The sequence below is a fragment of the Amphiura filiformis genome, chromosome 1, assembly GCF_039555335.1.
Source record: "Amphiura filiformis chromosome 1, Afil_fr2py, whole genome shotgun sequence".
In the NCBI taxonomy this organism is placed as follows: Eukaryota; Metazoa; Echinodermata; class Ophiuroidea; order Amphilepidida; family Amphiuridae; genus Amphiura; species Amphiura filiformis.
Window position 1 is genome coordinate 80,405,516 of NC_092628.1, and position 17,593 is coordinate 80,423,108.

Below are 17,593 nucleotides of genomic sequence, written 5' to 3' on the forward strand. Positions count from 1 at the left end.
AATCCACTACAAATGTGTTGGTCTTTTGTAAAGATACAGGCAATGAAACCCATCAAATTTTAGGTCTACTGCGGATACAAGAATATGACTGATTAAGTCGTCTACTGAAGATATCAATGTTACAAATATCCCACTGGATGTGTAACACCAAACCAAATCACTCTGAACTCAGATTTGGAATCCTCAACAATCATATATTAAGAATGGTGAAGGGTAACAATCATTAAATCATAATAACAATCACATAGACATCATGGAATATTATCCATTGAATTTAACCCTGAAGCATTGGAGAATGAAACAAAGGTCCTTGTAACAACATTCACTAACTTAAACTTTAAGTCATCTACTGAAGATAGCAATGTTACAAAATATCCCACTGGTTATATAACACCAAAACCAAACCACTCTTCCAAGATCTCATTGATGTCATATTTAGACATCTTAACAATCATCCATCGAGAAAGGTGAAGGGTAACTATTATTAACTCATAATGTCGATCACAGAATAATATCCATTAAAATTAACACTGAAGTATTAAAGAATGAAACAAAGATCCTCATGGCAACATTCACTAACTAATCTATACAAGTACAATACTATTAATAATAACCAAAGCCATTTTAAACATTAACTTTCTATTCATCATACTTTTGAATCTTTATTCCGGCACTTACCAAACACTACAAGTACTACATGACATTTAATAGACGGAAGCTTGCCGTAAGCCGCCGTCTCACTCTGCGGCGATCATCCAATCAAAGAACTATCCACACAGGAAAATCACACAAAATATAAAGTGATGTTTACTTAGAGAAGTTCAAAGTACAACATATTCTTTCTTCCAATACACAGAGGATCATATTACCAGGTCTGCACTTTTGAGCGAGATTTGAATTCACTATAATACTCTCCAGAGCAAAAACCATCACAAACACACAATCGTCAATAAAATATCACAGATAACAAAAAGAGCATTAACACAGATTTGATATCAAAACATGTATTATAACTTAAAACCAACTCTTTTTATATTCTTTAATAAGTTGAAATGAACAGAGGTCTTGTTCCACCTGTCCATTACATAAAGCTATCATCAATGTTTTCCTGGTGTTATTGTGAGCCTTTCCTGTATTGCTAACATTTAATCAATGATAGAGCAATACAGCGGATGAACGGCATGAAGCATCTAAGCCAACGATATCGAGGACATTAACAGGGAACAGTTCAATAATGCTCTATTTAACCACATTTTCATTCTCTAGTCCCTTGTCATCTTGTAACATGTAAGGCAATATGCATTGGTGGGTATGTCTAGAGTTCTGTAATGTACATACACACATCAAGAATGGCTCATAAAATGCAAGTTTTAGGAGAGGTGTTTCAATATTTAATCACCATTATGGTGAAATGTAGGGTTTTCAGTTTTGTATTAAAGGGTTTGAAACTCTTTGTTGAAATCCCCAGTGCACGAATAAAAAGTAGCATATGTAGATTATTGGGATTCAAGGAACTCCAAAGATTGTTTAAACTTTATGCATGAACTATCTCCAGTTTACAACAGCTTGCTGAAATCAGTGAAACTAACTGGCAACTCTAGTAGAAGATCTTCTAGAAACACTGATTTCAGCAACATCTCACACACCATCACCCACTGAGGAAGGAACCAGTTGGTTCTGAAATATTTGGGAAAATAACCTGGTGAGTGCAGTTGAAAGTTTTAATCTTTTTACTTCTTTTATGCATAAAGTTCCTCAAGTAAGAACAGATTTTGCTTTCAGGTCTCTTTCAACTTTTGGGTACCTCCTCAATCAATTGTTTGTATGTTTTATAAATTGAATGGAATTAAGTTGAATTGATTCTGAATTGAATTGAACAATATTATTAGCATATTTTTGTTGGCATATTCCATAGCATCCAGGTCCCCTCTCTCAATCACACATTCACCTGCTTAGTGGGCAATCACCTTAAGAAAAATTGAAAGACAAAGTGTTGTCCTTTCTGGCCCCTTTCCCTAGCCTGCTAACTAGTAAAATCCTAGCTGCACCCATTATACTCATGACTTGAAGATTAGCAGTTATATCCCCATCATGGGTCTTAAAATCAAGGATCCACTGCATTATAATCAATCAGAACACACAGCTATTATACGACAACATTGATTGCTGGGACGTGAGATGGTTTATAGAGGGTTATAGGCAAGAGACATCAGCCGGCAACATGGCTTTTCCGAGGGAAGCAAGACATGATTGTTTCTTACTTCCTTCACTTCCAAGCATTTAAAAGAGAAGCTGGTTGCAAACTTTTTGCAAACTACATGGCTTGAGTTTATTTTAAGAATTGTTCGAAAGCACCAGAAAAACAAACAAACAAACAAAAATTGCTAGTATGCAGCAATTGGTTAATGACATGAATACTGCATCATGATACTCCGGTCAGTAACTGTTCATCTCATGTTTCAGGGCTAATGGACACTAACCACTTGCCTTGTTGTGACTTAAACCTTTTAATCAATCTACCTAACTTCATCATCAGTATATTAGTCAAATCAATGTGTTGTTCTCCAGAGGAACTTTTAAAAGCCAATAAACACATACTCATATTGTTAAATTAATGTGTCTTTGTCAACTTAATTACTGTTTGGAACTGCATTTTATAATCACATTCACACACACAACACCAGTACAGTTCAATTTTAGAAACTTTCCAATACTTGCAATCTACTATCCAGGTCAGAGTAGTATGCATCCAATCATCAGCTCATGTTTCTAGTTAGTGTACATTAGCAATAAACCATGTCGTGACTTGTAGATGAGCATCAATATATCAACTGTCTATCAGAATGCGACTCTGACACAGATTAGTTGGTAACAAGTGTGCTATCTACTGAAGATAGCAAATCTTATACATTTCACACACACAACACCAGAACGGTTCAATTTCCAATACTTGCAATCTACTAACCAGGTCATAGTAGCATGCATCCAATCATCAACTCATGTTTCTAGTTAAGTGTACACTAGCAATCAACCATGTCGTGACTTGTAGATTAGCACATATCTATCAGAATGCAACTCTGACACAGATTAGTTAGAAAGAAGTGTGCTATCTTCTGAAGATAGCAACACTTTTAATACTATATTCTGCAGGAAACAATCACACAATTGTAATCTCTGGTAATACTACTGCAATCTACCACCAATACAAGATGATCTGTGGCCCCACCTACATCATCCGGAGAATGGATTTTCCCCTAGTATGAGGAACTACCAACATGATATATTGGAATATCATCTTAAATTCCTTATTCGCTATAGCATTCTTAGATTGATTTTCACAGAAAGTTGTTTAACATCTCGTCAAATATTACATAATTGTGTTGCTTTAATTTCACATTGACCTCTTGTGCACAACACATTGCTCCAGTTTTGTCTATATTGTGACATCCAAAAATGATTTTATGCAACTCACATGTCAGATTATTAACTCATAAAGTGTCATAATGCAGAAACAATATTGACTATAATATGGTACATCAAATTTCATTATCTGATATTTTTATATCATAAAGGTAGTTATTGTAGGCCCTAAATGCTTTTATTATTATCATGAGTTTTACATAATACAGTGGAAAACAAGCAAGGAGCCAGAAGTTGGTGCTGGTTTCATGTTTGGAGGTTGGATTTATAATTTGAAACAATGGATTAATCAAGTCAAGCAACCATGTGAATAAACACTCAGTTTCACTCAAAAAACCTGAAACTGGTGAGAAAAATCTGAAAAAGCACATGAATGCAGGCCAAAAAGCCCCAAAACGGACTAAAAATAAATAAAAAATGTAGCAATTTGGACCAAAAAAAACCTGAATTCAGGCTAAAACATGAAAAGTGGCATCTCTGACAGTATAGATAAAACCTGTAAAATGCAACATTGAATATCAAAGAATCTCAAGGGACAGGGGAAAACAAATAAACATGCTAAAATAGCATAGCATAAATAACATAATTCAAGCCTAAATCTGGAAATGCTGTTACCTAATTTTGCCCTTGGCTCTGTCTTTGTAAGCAGTGAAGTGCTAGTGAGATAGCAACATTGAATTTTATTCCAATATTTTAAACAGACACATGTAATATAGATGGAAGTACAAGATACACCAACATTTTCCCTCTTGCCAACACCTGTGCCTACAGGTCGTGTGAATTCAGCATTAGATGACAAAATAAAGAAGTTTGAAATGAAAATATTGTTGACGCAAGCCAATTCCACACAAAAACATCCAATAGAGAACAATCATGCGGCATACTGGTCAGTGGCTCTCGAGATATATCAAATTACCATCAGAATATATATATTGGCAATGTTATTTATGAAGAATTAATTTGACAAATGTGTTAATGCTAAACTATTAATAGATCATTCGTTGACATGTTTAATGCGAACCACAGCTAACTGTACTATTAGTTTATTAGTTCATGAGTAGGCCCTTTCATCGTCTTATGAAAATATCTCGAGTATCTCCGATGTGACACCTAATGCAGCATACGCAGCATTAGGTTTATACAGTGTTCTAAGAAGCGTTAACTTGAGCCATCTTAGGTTAGAAAGCCATGTGCCCTAGGTGAGGCAGGTGGTCAGACAAGCAATGTTTTCAATATCTGTCTATAGCCTATATATTTACACTGCACTTGGGAAACTCTGACATCAAATAAACATAAGGCAGTGAATCCTGTGTTACAAGGTTGTTGCTGTCTCCCTGTTTATAGGCACTGGGACTAATCGTACATCAGAAAAATACAAGGAACCTTACCTTGGGGTCTTAGGTGATTATAATGCATTTATCTTGTTTAAGATCTTGTAGCTTAAATTTTTTTGTTATAACACTCAGAGTGTCAAGATACCTCTATTGCCTTACAAATATACATCCACTTAACCCTTGAGCTACAAAGGTTGAAGACCTTGGTAGGCAACAGAGAGACATTAAAAAAAAGAAAATGCTCAATAGACCATTTCCTGCCCCCATCTCCCTTGAAGTCTTCCCTCCGCTTAAATACATTCTTTAGGATCATTCATTCTCTGTTCATATACTTAATGTATTTAACGAGATATCTCCACTTAATTATCTGACTTTAAGCACAAGGATAACATTTCGCTAATCAATCACTCAAATGTTTATGGCAACAATTTAAAGATGACCATATAATACAACAGTGAATTTGTCTCAACTTTGCTTTGGCAAATAAGGGTGTAAGAATAAAGTGTTAATGTTAGAGACCAAATGTGTGATGCACAGAGTATCTGCTATTACACTTGGACACTCAGGTTTGGGGATAAACAACATTAGCATCTGACAGCAGCAAAGTTAAATATACTTATCAAAATAATGCATCAGGCTATAATAATAGATAGAAATGAACAAGGAAAAAGTGCCTTATTAAAGTTCCCATTCCATATAGCTTTTGTTAAAAGAAAAATAGCAAAAGGAGGAATGAGCATTGTCAAATAACTGCACAAATTACTGCTCCGGCTAATGTCATTACTTTCTGTATTGCCCATACTAACATCATTACCATCGAGTCATTCTGACATTCATTCTGTGCTAAATATAACTTAATTAGACTAAATATGGCAACACACCATAATTGCATTACTCTAGACTTGATTCAATCTTATTAGAGAATAAGGCAAAAAAAAAAAAGGTTTGTCTCAAAGCTTGCGCGCGCATTTGTAAAATCATGAGATTTGAAAAAAAAGAAATGCAAAATTTTGTTTATTTCAACAACAAAATTTTTTTACTTTTTTCCGGAAAAATTTGGCGAAAATTTTTCTCAAAATACCATAAAAATAAGTCGGGAATTAAAAATGAAAAAAAATTGCATTTCGCATTTGTTATCAAACCACTCGTGAGGTTTGAGACAAACATTTTTGGGGGGCCTAATATATGTGTGATGCAACAAACATTGGGCTTGAATCAAGACTTGTACACACCCAGAGGGAGCACGGATGCAACACACCTCCCATAAATCGGCAAAACATCTGCTTTGCCTGTAAAAAAATAGCAAAATTGAGCCAAAAGTGTCAAAATTTTACATAAATATACCCAAAATCATGAATTTTCTGTGAAATTTGTCTCAAAAATTGGCTCCAAAAATCAAGTGTAATGGGGGTAACGGTTTGCTTTCAGCTAGAATGGAAATTTCACTTTAAAAGGTCTGCATTTTAAAAATCCGCACTCCCTCAAAAAATAAACCCTAGCTACAGGCCTGTACCCTTCAATTAGCATTTAGATAGTATTAAAATCAACCATCCATTCAGATGAGTACAAAAAACTGTGTATATCTCCAACAAGCCTGTCAATTTCTATACAACTTCTATTGCCCAACGATAATCTGTAACAGGCCCCCAGTTACAAACAGTATAACAAGCCTTGTGTATTGCTTCAGCCACTGTAGACTACACAATGCTTACAGCAATGCCATTATAGGTACATAAAGCCGGTTCCATCATGTTTTTGAACCATACTTATATCAAATTATTCTCAAGTTACTGCACATTGAAAACATAAAGAACTTGGTAGAACAACAGTAAGCCATTTCTCCCAGCTTTCAAATGAGACATGACAGGTCTGACCTGACACTCAGTGAAAACATGTTCATCTTGGCATCCATGTAAATTGTATTTATCTAAGGTCTTGTGACATCATATAGGGGATGTGAAGTATGTTTCAATCACCTGGTAATTTCCCCCTTGTTTTGGTGTGAGACTGTGAGAGACACATCACCATTTGCTCGTACTAGGAAGAGTCTATGTATCCTATTGCAAGTGTAGTGCAAAAATGAATGATAGCTTTCTCATTTCTCTGATTCTTGAATCCATAAGGTGCCTTTCTTCACAAAATCAAGAATAAAAGATACCAACTTCTTTATGTTTCCTATATCATCAAGATTTTTTTTTCCAGTTTTTAAATTAAAATATGGTTTATTGATAAGCAAAAATTCAAATTTCTGAACGGCCTCTTTTTTAATGATCTTCATATTTGTAACAATTTGTGGCACTGTATGGATGGAAGCCTATACATAACCCACAAAATTGAGGAATCTGTTTCTTTCTGAGAAAAACAATTCAATGGTTTCTTAACTTGTTTCTATTATATTGAAAACCATATAAAACAAGAAGTTACAAGGTATAAAAGAGATACATACTTTTACTTTAGCATTAAAGAACAATTGTGGTCCTGCTTCAGGATATACAGTAGCATCAATCTGCATGTTTCTACTGGGGAACGGTTGGCGGGTAATGTGGTTTAGTTTAGAGTGTTACCGGTTAATGTGCTCAGTGGAAACAGATCGGTTCAGAGTAATGCGGTGTGGACACCCAGCAACCGTGATCCACCTCATGAGGTAGACCATGTGGTGTGACACCTGATATTTCTGTCAGTGGAAACACAACAGTTAACGGTTGCTGGGTGTTGAACTTCTTCATTTTATGTATCACATCGTGAACTTAAAAGCAGCTTGGGGGTCAGAAAAATATTTTCAGTACTTTTAAGCATCAGTAGAAACGTCCTGGTTGTTGCCTGAAACGGATTGTGGGTTACCAGGTAATACCGGGTAAAAATACAGAGTGCTCAGTGTAAACACACAGATTTGAGACCAGCATGCAAGACAGTTGGTATCATAGATGCCCGACAGCAAAAGTCAACAGATCAAGTGTAAAAGAGAAAGGAAGATTTTGTTTTCTCATTTAGCCTTTTATCAATATTCTTTCAAGATCTTTTAAGACACTTTAATCCTAAACTTAAACCCTCACTGACTAATATTACACTATTTCCGAATACATCTATAAAACGCTGAGTCAATTTGTTCCCCTACCACATGCGTTATTTGATTTCTACTTTGTTCTTTACCATGATATTAATGACTTCTATTCCCAGTGGGTGTTTCTCATGATTTTTATATCAATTTCAATTTCTTTGTCTCATTGCACAGGCAGCAAATTTAAGAAAACACATTAATCATTAAAAAACAAATCAAATCCAAATGAAACCTTGCCAAGTTATAACTCACATCAGCCAATATAACCACCATCATGCGTACATCAAGATTATCAACAAAATGGCACACATTCAAACAGTAGAAAAAAATAAATTACTCAAGAAGCACGTCTCTCTAACAAATTGAATTCTCTGTTGTCGAAAAACAGGAATTAGAACACGGAGCAATCTCAAAACTCTTGTGGTATTTTCAGCTATCAGTCAGCCCCGGTACACCTTCATGTTTGCATAGACTCATAACCTTTCTGACATATATACCCTGTTCTCTTAAAACACTACAAATATAAAGTAGTGATGAAAGCGCAAAATTCAGCACACGTAAATGCTTCCTAAACACTAACGGATGTTCCCGGGCTCAGTCGCCGCTTTGTAAGTTGCGCACACATCCCCAAGTCAAACATACAGGTAGATTTGAAATTGAACATAGTATTAGAACTACATTATCTTGGATTATACACATTCCATGCTACCCAATCTTAGGATTTATACTTGCTTAAAAATGATAAATTTCTTGGAATAAAGCACGCTTGGTGTTTAATCTATGCCATTACGGCAAGACAATGTTGTTCAATATTTATTCATTACTAATATTCAATTGAAAAATGCAATGGTAGGCAGCAATCACAGCATTGAGTTTGTAAATCGTGTCAGGCTGTTAATTTTTTTTAAACATAGTAGTTCCTGGTGTCAACACTTGGGTAAAAATTTGCACTAGGTAATATTCTTAGAGTCTAGCTAGAAAGGCGAGTGCTTCAGATCACATGGCTGCTCTTAGGTCTTTCCTACCAATTTTTAAAACATTCAGTTCCTGGTGTCAATACTTGGCATAAAAATGTGCACTAGCTAATATTGTTAGGGTCTATCTTATTAAGTGCTTCAGATCACACGGCTTAGTTTGAATCGTGTAAAAAGCATCTCAGAGTCAACTTTCTTGCAAATGATCTTTATTCAAATTTTCAGCAAATTTGAAACTACATTGTACAATTCTAGGCAATGAATGGTTTGGGGAAAAATTGTTAATGTACAAACATGAATGGTGGTACACTATATCACTTTGTAAATCTAAGTGTCTTGCTAAATCCAGCTTCCAGCAGCTTTCCCCTACTTTTCCCCATTCAACATTCAGCATATAACATTTCTAACATGAGTGTAGAAAGTGTCGACTACATGTGCAACTCCAACAGTTCTAGCCATCTTGAAAACTTCTGTTGCCACATTTTTGGGTACAAAACGTGACATTCACAACATGGTGAGAAAGTACAGATAAAGTGCTTTTACAGTATGCGTCTAGGTGCATTAGTAAATAGCAGGTTGCTTGCTGTAATAAGATTGGCAGGTCAACACAGTTAGCCTAGATTTCATCTCATAAAATTACATACAAATCTGGAAATGTTCCAATTATGGCAGAGTGGCTTTATTGATTTTGATTAGCCTGTAGGGACGTATTTGTAGGAATTACATTAGTTTTATTTAAAACTATCCTTTCTAAAAAATAAGAGGTTTAACAGTTGCCACTTTTTTAAATATCATGTCTCCAGTAGATAGCAATGAGTTGCTCATGTTACAAGCTGTATCTTCAATCCTGACAATCCAAATGGTTTTTGGCTATCGGAGAGCAGTGCATCCCCGACGGTAGACATGGGTGTTTGCTGGCCTTGCCAAAGGAAGCATGCACATATATGACCTTAGGTGATTGCACATCATGTGGGGATAAATACATGCGCAGTAGTTTCACTTTGTTAGATTTGGCATGGTTAGGGTTAGTATAGGCCTCAATAAGGGAAAACAGAGGCCAATTAACCCTAACCCTCAAAGTGGTTTTTGGCTATCAGAGGAGAAAGAAGGAAAGAAAAAGGAGAAAAGAGCTTTCACTTAAAGTTTTCCCATAGTATTTACTCTTCCATCATTAATGTTCAAGTTCAAATATTGCTTCATAATAAACAAACACTGACCTAGTTAAGGATATCTTGCTTGCCTAAAGGTACCAACTTACACTAATTGAAAGCCACTAACAGATTGATTACATCAATGGCAAATTTCCACCTGTACTCTTGAAACCAAAACACTGTACATTACAACCTTTCCTCTGCTGACAATGTAATTTAAAGGTACAAAATTATACCATCTCAAATTTTCACTTCACTGTATATCATCAAAACCACCAGATCACATTTCTCAAAATCTGGTGGAGATTATAAGCAATACAATAGAACACAATACAATGCCTCAAGAATTTCTTGCAACTCTATCAAATCAACACAACTATCTTTGTCCACATCTGAAGTAAAATAAAAGCTCAGCTAAATATAACCAAACGAATTGCACTACTTCCTAATTTACACCTGTACTCCAGATACCACAACCACCACACACACTCTTTCCTCCTTATCTGAGCTAAATTAAGAGCAAACCAGCATCCAAACAGCATTGAAATGCACAAGATAGCATCAGGTAAGAAATAGGTCAAGTACTGTGCAATTATCATTACTTCTTAGCCCTGAAGGTTAAATCAATAGCTACACAGGCCTAAATATGACTTGACTGACAACAGGACCAACCGTAGTTACGCTAACCTATCATCATGTGGGTTATCTACGTAGTATTTATTATAGTCAGCCCTAGGTTGCTTGTTTTGCGCGATACAATCAGAATCGTTACAGGATAGTGAAGGGGCAAACATAATTTGAAAATTGCATGCTTGGCAACGACATCCAATCTGTTGTTTTGAGTACTTTATTTACTGTTTTGGTTTTCGGTCTCTTATTTGTAGTATTTCATAAAGTTGTGCGAACATAAGTTTTTCCACTTAAAGTGCTTGCCCTAGTGACAAATCAAGGAAATGATGATCATTATAAGCTGCATTCAATATCCATACAAAATGGCACCAGGTGGTATCATAGCAACAGGAATGATTTAAGGCAAGAATAATATGCATACCTTTTGTATCTATTGTTCTTGTGTTGAAGCGCACAATGAAGCTACATGAATTTTTACTCATGCCTTGAGCCACAACTAAAAATCTGTAGGCTATACATTGTAAAATTGATGTTCTTTTTCACAACATTCACAAAATGTTATTCATGAAACTTCTTACTTAAAATGTTTTTATACAGACAAAGTTTTGTACTTTTCAAACATTTCAAAAACATTATTCATGAAATTTCATCCATGAGATCCGCAGGTAAAGGTTGAAATTATTGAGAAATATGCTGGCAATGTCAGGTACACGACCATGATCAAGGGTTAAATTACCATTGTCTCTTTCCTATTCCATATTTCATATCAATTCTTGTGATCTATTCCGTGTTATGACCTGAAGTATACCTTTCTTTCAGTCATCATAACAGGTATTGAAGAAAGATTTAAGGGTACGCATAACATACACTATCACTTAAATGCAACACATAGTAAGTTGACTTGCCAGTTATGATGGAAAATTTGAGGTACATCTTGATTTTGTGTTGAGACCATAGGTTTGAACAATTAATTATGAAGTCTACTACAACAGATGAACTTCTGTGATAGTTAAAAAAGAGTACTCGCTAAATGTACACCGAGTGGAAAGAGTGGTAAAAAAGAGCGAGATAGTGAAATGGAGGACAACCCCTTGTTGAGTGGAAAAATTTCACCCTAAAAGGATTGAAAAAAGTACTTGGTATACTCTCAAAAGAGTGAATATTGACTAAAAAATATACTTTCTTTCATTTTAGAGTGTTTTCAACTCCTTGAAAGAGTGAAAATTTACTCTTTTATATTTAGAGAGTACAATATGTAGAACCTACCAAGCCATCAAACTAACTGCACCTCGTAACACAGATATACACATTCTACTCCTAAGTTTATGATGAGATAAAAACATCCAAGATGGTGATGAAAGCTTAACAACCATCCTTGTACAACAGCATACTTGTTGAAATCCAGGTACTTACAAATGATGTGAAATTTCCCCTTCCATAGATAGTATTGCACAAAACTGATCTTTTTTCCCAAACACAGACTAGTAGCTTACTTGGGTTGCCTAGACACAGATGCATTATATTTACAACATCTTATACCGCAAATTAGAGTTCACCACAAAACTGATTCTAGTAAACAATTCTGACCCACTTTTACCTGTTTTTTTCTGTAAAACTTGGCTACAAGGTCTTGGGTTTTTAGCATCTAATGCAAGTAACATTTGCAAATAGTGGGTCTTGATTACATTTCAATATGATTTGATACCATTAAGCCACATTACCAGTTTTACTCAAACCACCTGCCAAACATCTGAGCTAAAGACTGGTTAGGATGAGTACTAGAGTAGGCTAGACATGTAAAAATTTAATAGTACTGTAAAATAACTTAATTCAGTGAGGAATAGAATTATGTTTGAGGGAGATACTGGTTTTAATTAAATTATCTCAAAAATATGTATTTATTATTTGTGAAATCTCCTAGATCAACTGCAGAAAAATCATAAACAATTAATGGACTTTTGCCAATTGCCCTTCCACACCAAACAAATGCTGCTTCTCGCCCCTAAAGATGCATCAGCATCTCAGTGCATCTGCATTGATTTGTCCAGTTTAAAACAAGTAAAACACAGCTTTTTAAACTAAAATTAGTTTTAATTTTTTTAAATTAATTAGTTGTAAATATATTCAGTTAAAAAAACTGCCAAATACTACTTAATTCAGAAGTGTCAAAAATGACCAGCTGTCATTAGAATGCACTTGTTGCATTAGAAATTATGAACTAAACAAAGAGAGATTGGTTTGTACACAAAAGTGATGTTATGCACATAAAAGTACAAGAAGTTGCAAGTGCTTGCTAATGCATCAGTTTCAACATAAACAGCAACAAACACTCCCTTCAAATACAGGTAACAGTATAAGCAGCAGTGTAGGATCAGGGGTAGATAGCTATATACAACCTGTATACTGCATACTATGCTATCAGTGGTAGATAACAACACACACTAATCACCATAAATAATGTGCTAGCAGGTAGATAGCAACAAACACAAACACAATATTGTGATATCAGAAGTAGATAGCAATGCAAACTGTACCAATGCATATTGCGCTATCAGAGGTAGATAGCAATACAAAATGTACAATGCACATTGTGCTATCAGGGGTAGACAGCAATTCAAACTGTACCAATGCATATTGTGCTACCAGGGGTAGATAGCAGAACAAATTGTGCTATCAGGAGTAGATAGCAATACAAACTACACAATGCACATTGTGCTATCAGGGGTAGATAGCAATACAAACTGTACCAATACACATTGCACTATCAGGAGTAGATAGCGATGCCAACTGTAATAATACATATTGTGCTATCAGGAGTAGATAGCAATGCAAACTGTACTAATACATATTGTGCTATCAGGAGTAGATAGCAAATTGCTATACAAATTGTACCAATGCATATTGCGCTATCAGGTAGCAATTCACACTAAACATTGCATATTGCGCCATCAAGGGTAATCAACAACACTTGACTATCGAATACTCCTGTCTTCGGGAAAGAGCTTGTCAAACAAAAAACTCAAACAATATGAAAACTCTAATCAAGACTACTCTGTAGTAGCTCACAACTGTTTGTTTTGTTTCTCAACAGATGTATTACTACAAACACTATCTACACGTATGATGTCAGTCCAAATACACAACACATACAAGCCTTTGTTTGCTATCCATCTATTCTGTACTCATGAGCTATGCAATTTCCCAATGATTTCCTCCAGCTACTACTACACCATTCTAGCTTATCACATATCTATTGCTCTACACACACCCCATAGGTGCAATGTACACAAGTCACATTAGACATTCAGCACATATAACCCTGATTTCTTATAGGGTCTAGCATGTTTGTTATTTCAACAAGTGATTGTAAAAATACAAGGCCAAATTAAATTGAGGTGAACCAATACTCCATAGTTTTTCATACTGTGCTATTCCAGTTGAAATTCTTACACCCCCTATGGAAGACATGACCTCAATCTGCCACACAGGGAGTGCGAGTTTCAAGTGGGGTTACCTGAATGGGTGACTCCAGTTGAAATCTACACACCTGTGTGGGACACTAAGGTTATGTCTTACATAGGGGGTGTATGAATTGACTGGAATAGCCCATTATTCTAATACTTACGAGAGGAAATCAAGTACAAGAGAAAAAAAGTAACATTTACTAATAATTTTTAACATGAGGCAACTGAAGGAAACTTGGGGGAAAATTGTGATGGGGAAATTGCCCTTTCCCTGGGTCAACACTATTTGCCAGACCAAACACCTGGGGGTCTTACTGGAAATGTGGGTACAGGAATGTGCAGCAGATTCGGGGTGCTTTTTCAGGCTTTTTTGGTATAATTTTGGGATCACCATTTTCAAAAAATTGGTTTAGGCAGGGTTCTTTTTAAAGAATGTTTTTCAAAAAAATCTGGAAATGGTACAGATTTCTCATGTTGTTAGTTTTTGTTGTTTTGGGGTTGTTTTTTTGTGCAAAATATGCAAGATTTTTCCAAAATTGGGCAATTTAACATATTTTGAACAGAAATATTCCAAAGTTAGTATATTTTGGGGTTTCTTTTTGGTATATTATTTGGTTATGTTTTCAGAATCACAGCCACACATCCAATTCAAAATTAAGAACCCCCTGGGACCAGACATCAACCCTATCAACCAAACTTAGTCTTGACATCTTCCTCATCCAAAACTTCATTTCAAATTCACATCTACATTATTCCATAAAACTTTTATTAGTCCTTCAATGCATCACTCAGACAGACATGCCTATATTGATTTCCACATATCAACCATTTCTTAAATCAATACCTATAATTTTATGGCACTATAATGTGCTATTTTGAATACAAATAGCCTGTTCTATGTTCTGACACTGAGTGTCATATTTGCTGGAAGGTAGCCCATGTTGTGTATGTTAAATTGAATGTTATATATCCATTATTGGTAGAATAGTATGACGGTATGACAACAGATAGCTCCCTAGAAATATACCCATATTTAGTTTCCCAAAACTTGTATTTTCTTACAGAATCTGATATTGCAATATTTACTCTTGTGTCCTCTTTTCATACTAGATGAAGACGACCTAGATAAATTTCAAAAACTGTGATCAAATAAATGCCAGTTTTTAACAACAAAATATACATAATAAAATAAAATAAAAAATGAAATGTATACAAAATAAATATCAAATAAGCTGTCAAAGTACTTAGATGTAGCACTCAATCAGCCTAATAAAACAAACTCCATTTGGTACACTTACAAATATAATATGTGTGATGATATTGATGTGATGATGATGTGTGATGCATTGCTATCTACTGCTGATAGCACAGCATATATTCTACATTGTGTATGCCTGATAAGCACAATATGCCTTTTACAGTATTTGTTGCTACCTACCCCTGATAGCACTGTATGCATGGTATACTGTACATTGCTATCTACTGCTGATAGCACAATATATATTCTACATTGTGCAATGCTATCTATGCCTGATAACCACAATATGCATTTTACAGTTTTTGTTGTATCTACCCCTGATAGGCTGTATGCATGGTACCATGTGTATGTTTCTACCTACTCCTGATACATCATTATGTATGGTATAGTGTAAGTATTGCTATCTACCTCAGATAGCACAGTATGTATGGATCAATGTGTGTAAAGTGATATCCACCCTACAATCATGTGTTACTGTATACCTCTGAAATGAAAGGTACTATGTGTGCCAAACAGGGAAGTTTACATTATGGTATGATAGACACAAACACCTGCTAGCAATGTAATTGTTGGTGCTAGTTTTGTCTTATTTGGTTGTTGTGTTGACATAGTTGGTTGAGTTGGTGTTTTGCTTTGATTTTTGTTTTGTTTTATAGGGAGTTCTTATCACAATAGCAATTAGAAATGTTTGGAATTTACCTGCCACATTTGAAAAATCACAAACGGTTTTAACTGACAGAAAAATACAGCAAAATATCACTAGAGGAATGGAAGAATAATATACAAACTGAAATTAAACTTGAAAGTTTACAGACAATAAGTTGGTCTGAAACTTCAAATTGGCATGACAACATCACTGGTCAGAAAAAAGAAACATTTCTATAGACAAATGATTAAGACATTCAAAAATAAGGCCCAAAATATACATGTTGCACTTCTGATCTACTATAAGTATCGTTATCATAGTTTTAGCATTAACAAATAATGCAATTTTTACAATCATGTACAAATTTGCCATGAATCTTCATATCCATACATCTATAATTATTGGGTTCAAAACTTGTTGAATATTATACTTTTCATAGTCATAAAGCTATCTTTACAATATATTTTAGGCCTTGAAGACATGCAAACAAGATTTTTAAAATCTTATTTTTAAGTAACTTTTCAAAAGGAATTCCCTTACTACTGATATACAGCATTCACAGTTGTCTACTACGTGTGAGGTTGAAAGTAATCCGTTCGGCCTATCCTGGTAGTACTCTCTTGTCTGTACCGCCATCATGGTTCACACAGCGCCCTCTATTGGCACAATGCATAGCTGATTGAACACACACAATAATAATTGAAGTTGCTGCTTACTACCGTCACATCCAGAAAGAAATGTTAGCCATAAGATTTTGTTGTACAACATAAAAAACTACAGTTGGTTGCGTTGATACAAATAAACTGGAAGACGTTGAATGTACATCGTTAGAAACAGAAGCTTTTAGAGTGGAGCTGCCACTTGCATCCAAAATGTAAAATTATATAAAAATATTCAAGATAATGCTTAAGTTGATCCAAAATTATAAAAAACATGTAAAAGAAAGTTAAATTACAGTTCAGCAAAGAAGATAAATTCAAGTTATAAAACAGCAATGTATAATTGGTAATTTGTAAGCACTGTAGCATAGACAAGAATCCATAGAATTTGCACCGTAGATGACTTATCAGACTTCAATATGCACACAGCAAAAACTTATGAGTAACTTCATCAATTGGGGTTATGTTATGTATTCCACCTGTAGCATTGTCACATCAATAGTACATATATCCTACAGATAGAGCTAGGCACAAATTGTAGTTAAGTTGTTGCATGGGATCCATACATACACACATTACGCACACATCCAAGGCTGTGAGACATTCATCCGTAATCGTCAAAATCACAATGCCATAAGACAAGGAAACTTTCCCGCTTCGTACACTCACATTGAATCCCAATCATCCATAATGAGCCTCTCAACCAATGGCATCGTAGTTCCCAACTCTACGTGTTGCATAGTCTTCCATCGATCAGTGACGACATCCTTCTCGTGTTAATATTCCATCATTGCAGGTGGCATTGGCCCTCCTTGGGTCATTCAAGTAGTTATACAGAGCCACACTGATATCAACTCTGTTGCTTGGTGTCTGTCACACTGAGTTACATTATTCCAGTGCACGCTGCCAATGAGCATATCTGCGTGTTTGGTTCAAAACTCACAAGCCTTACACTGCGGTGAAATAAAAGTGAGCCCTCTTGAGGACAAAAATTGAAAT

General features: G+C 35.2%; 1 protein-coding gene across 1 annotated transcript in view; it reads right to left on the reverse strand.

The window, feature by feature from the left end:
- Positions 1 to 16,781, reverse strand: part of LOC140154337 (RIMS-binding protein 2-like) — a 150,741-nt gene extending 133,960 nt beyond the window's left edge. The window contains 1 exon segment of the mRNA XM_072176910.1: positions 16,476 to 16,781. Coding sequence (XP_072033011.1) covers positions 16,476 to 16,574 — 99 coding nt within the window. The 5' untranslated portion in view covers positions 16,575 to 16,781.
- Between the last annotated feature and the right edge of the window lie 812 nt (positions 16,782 to 17,593).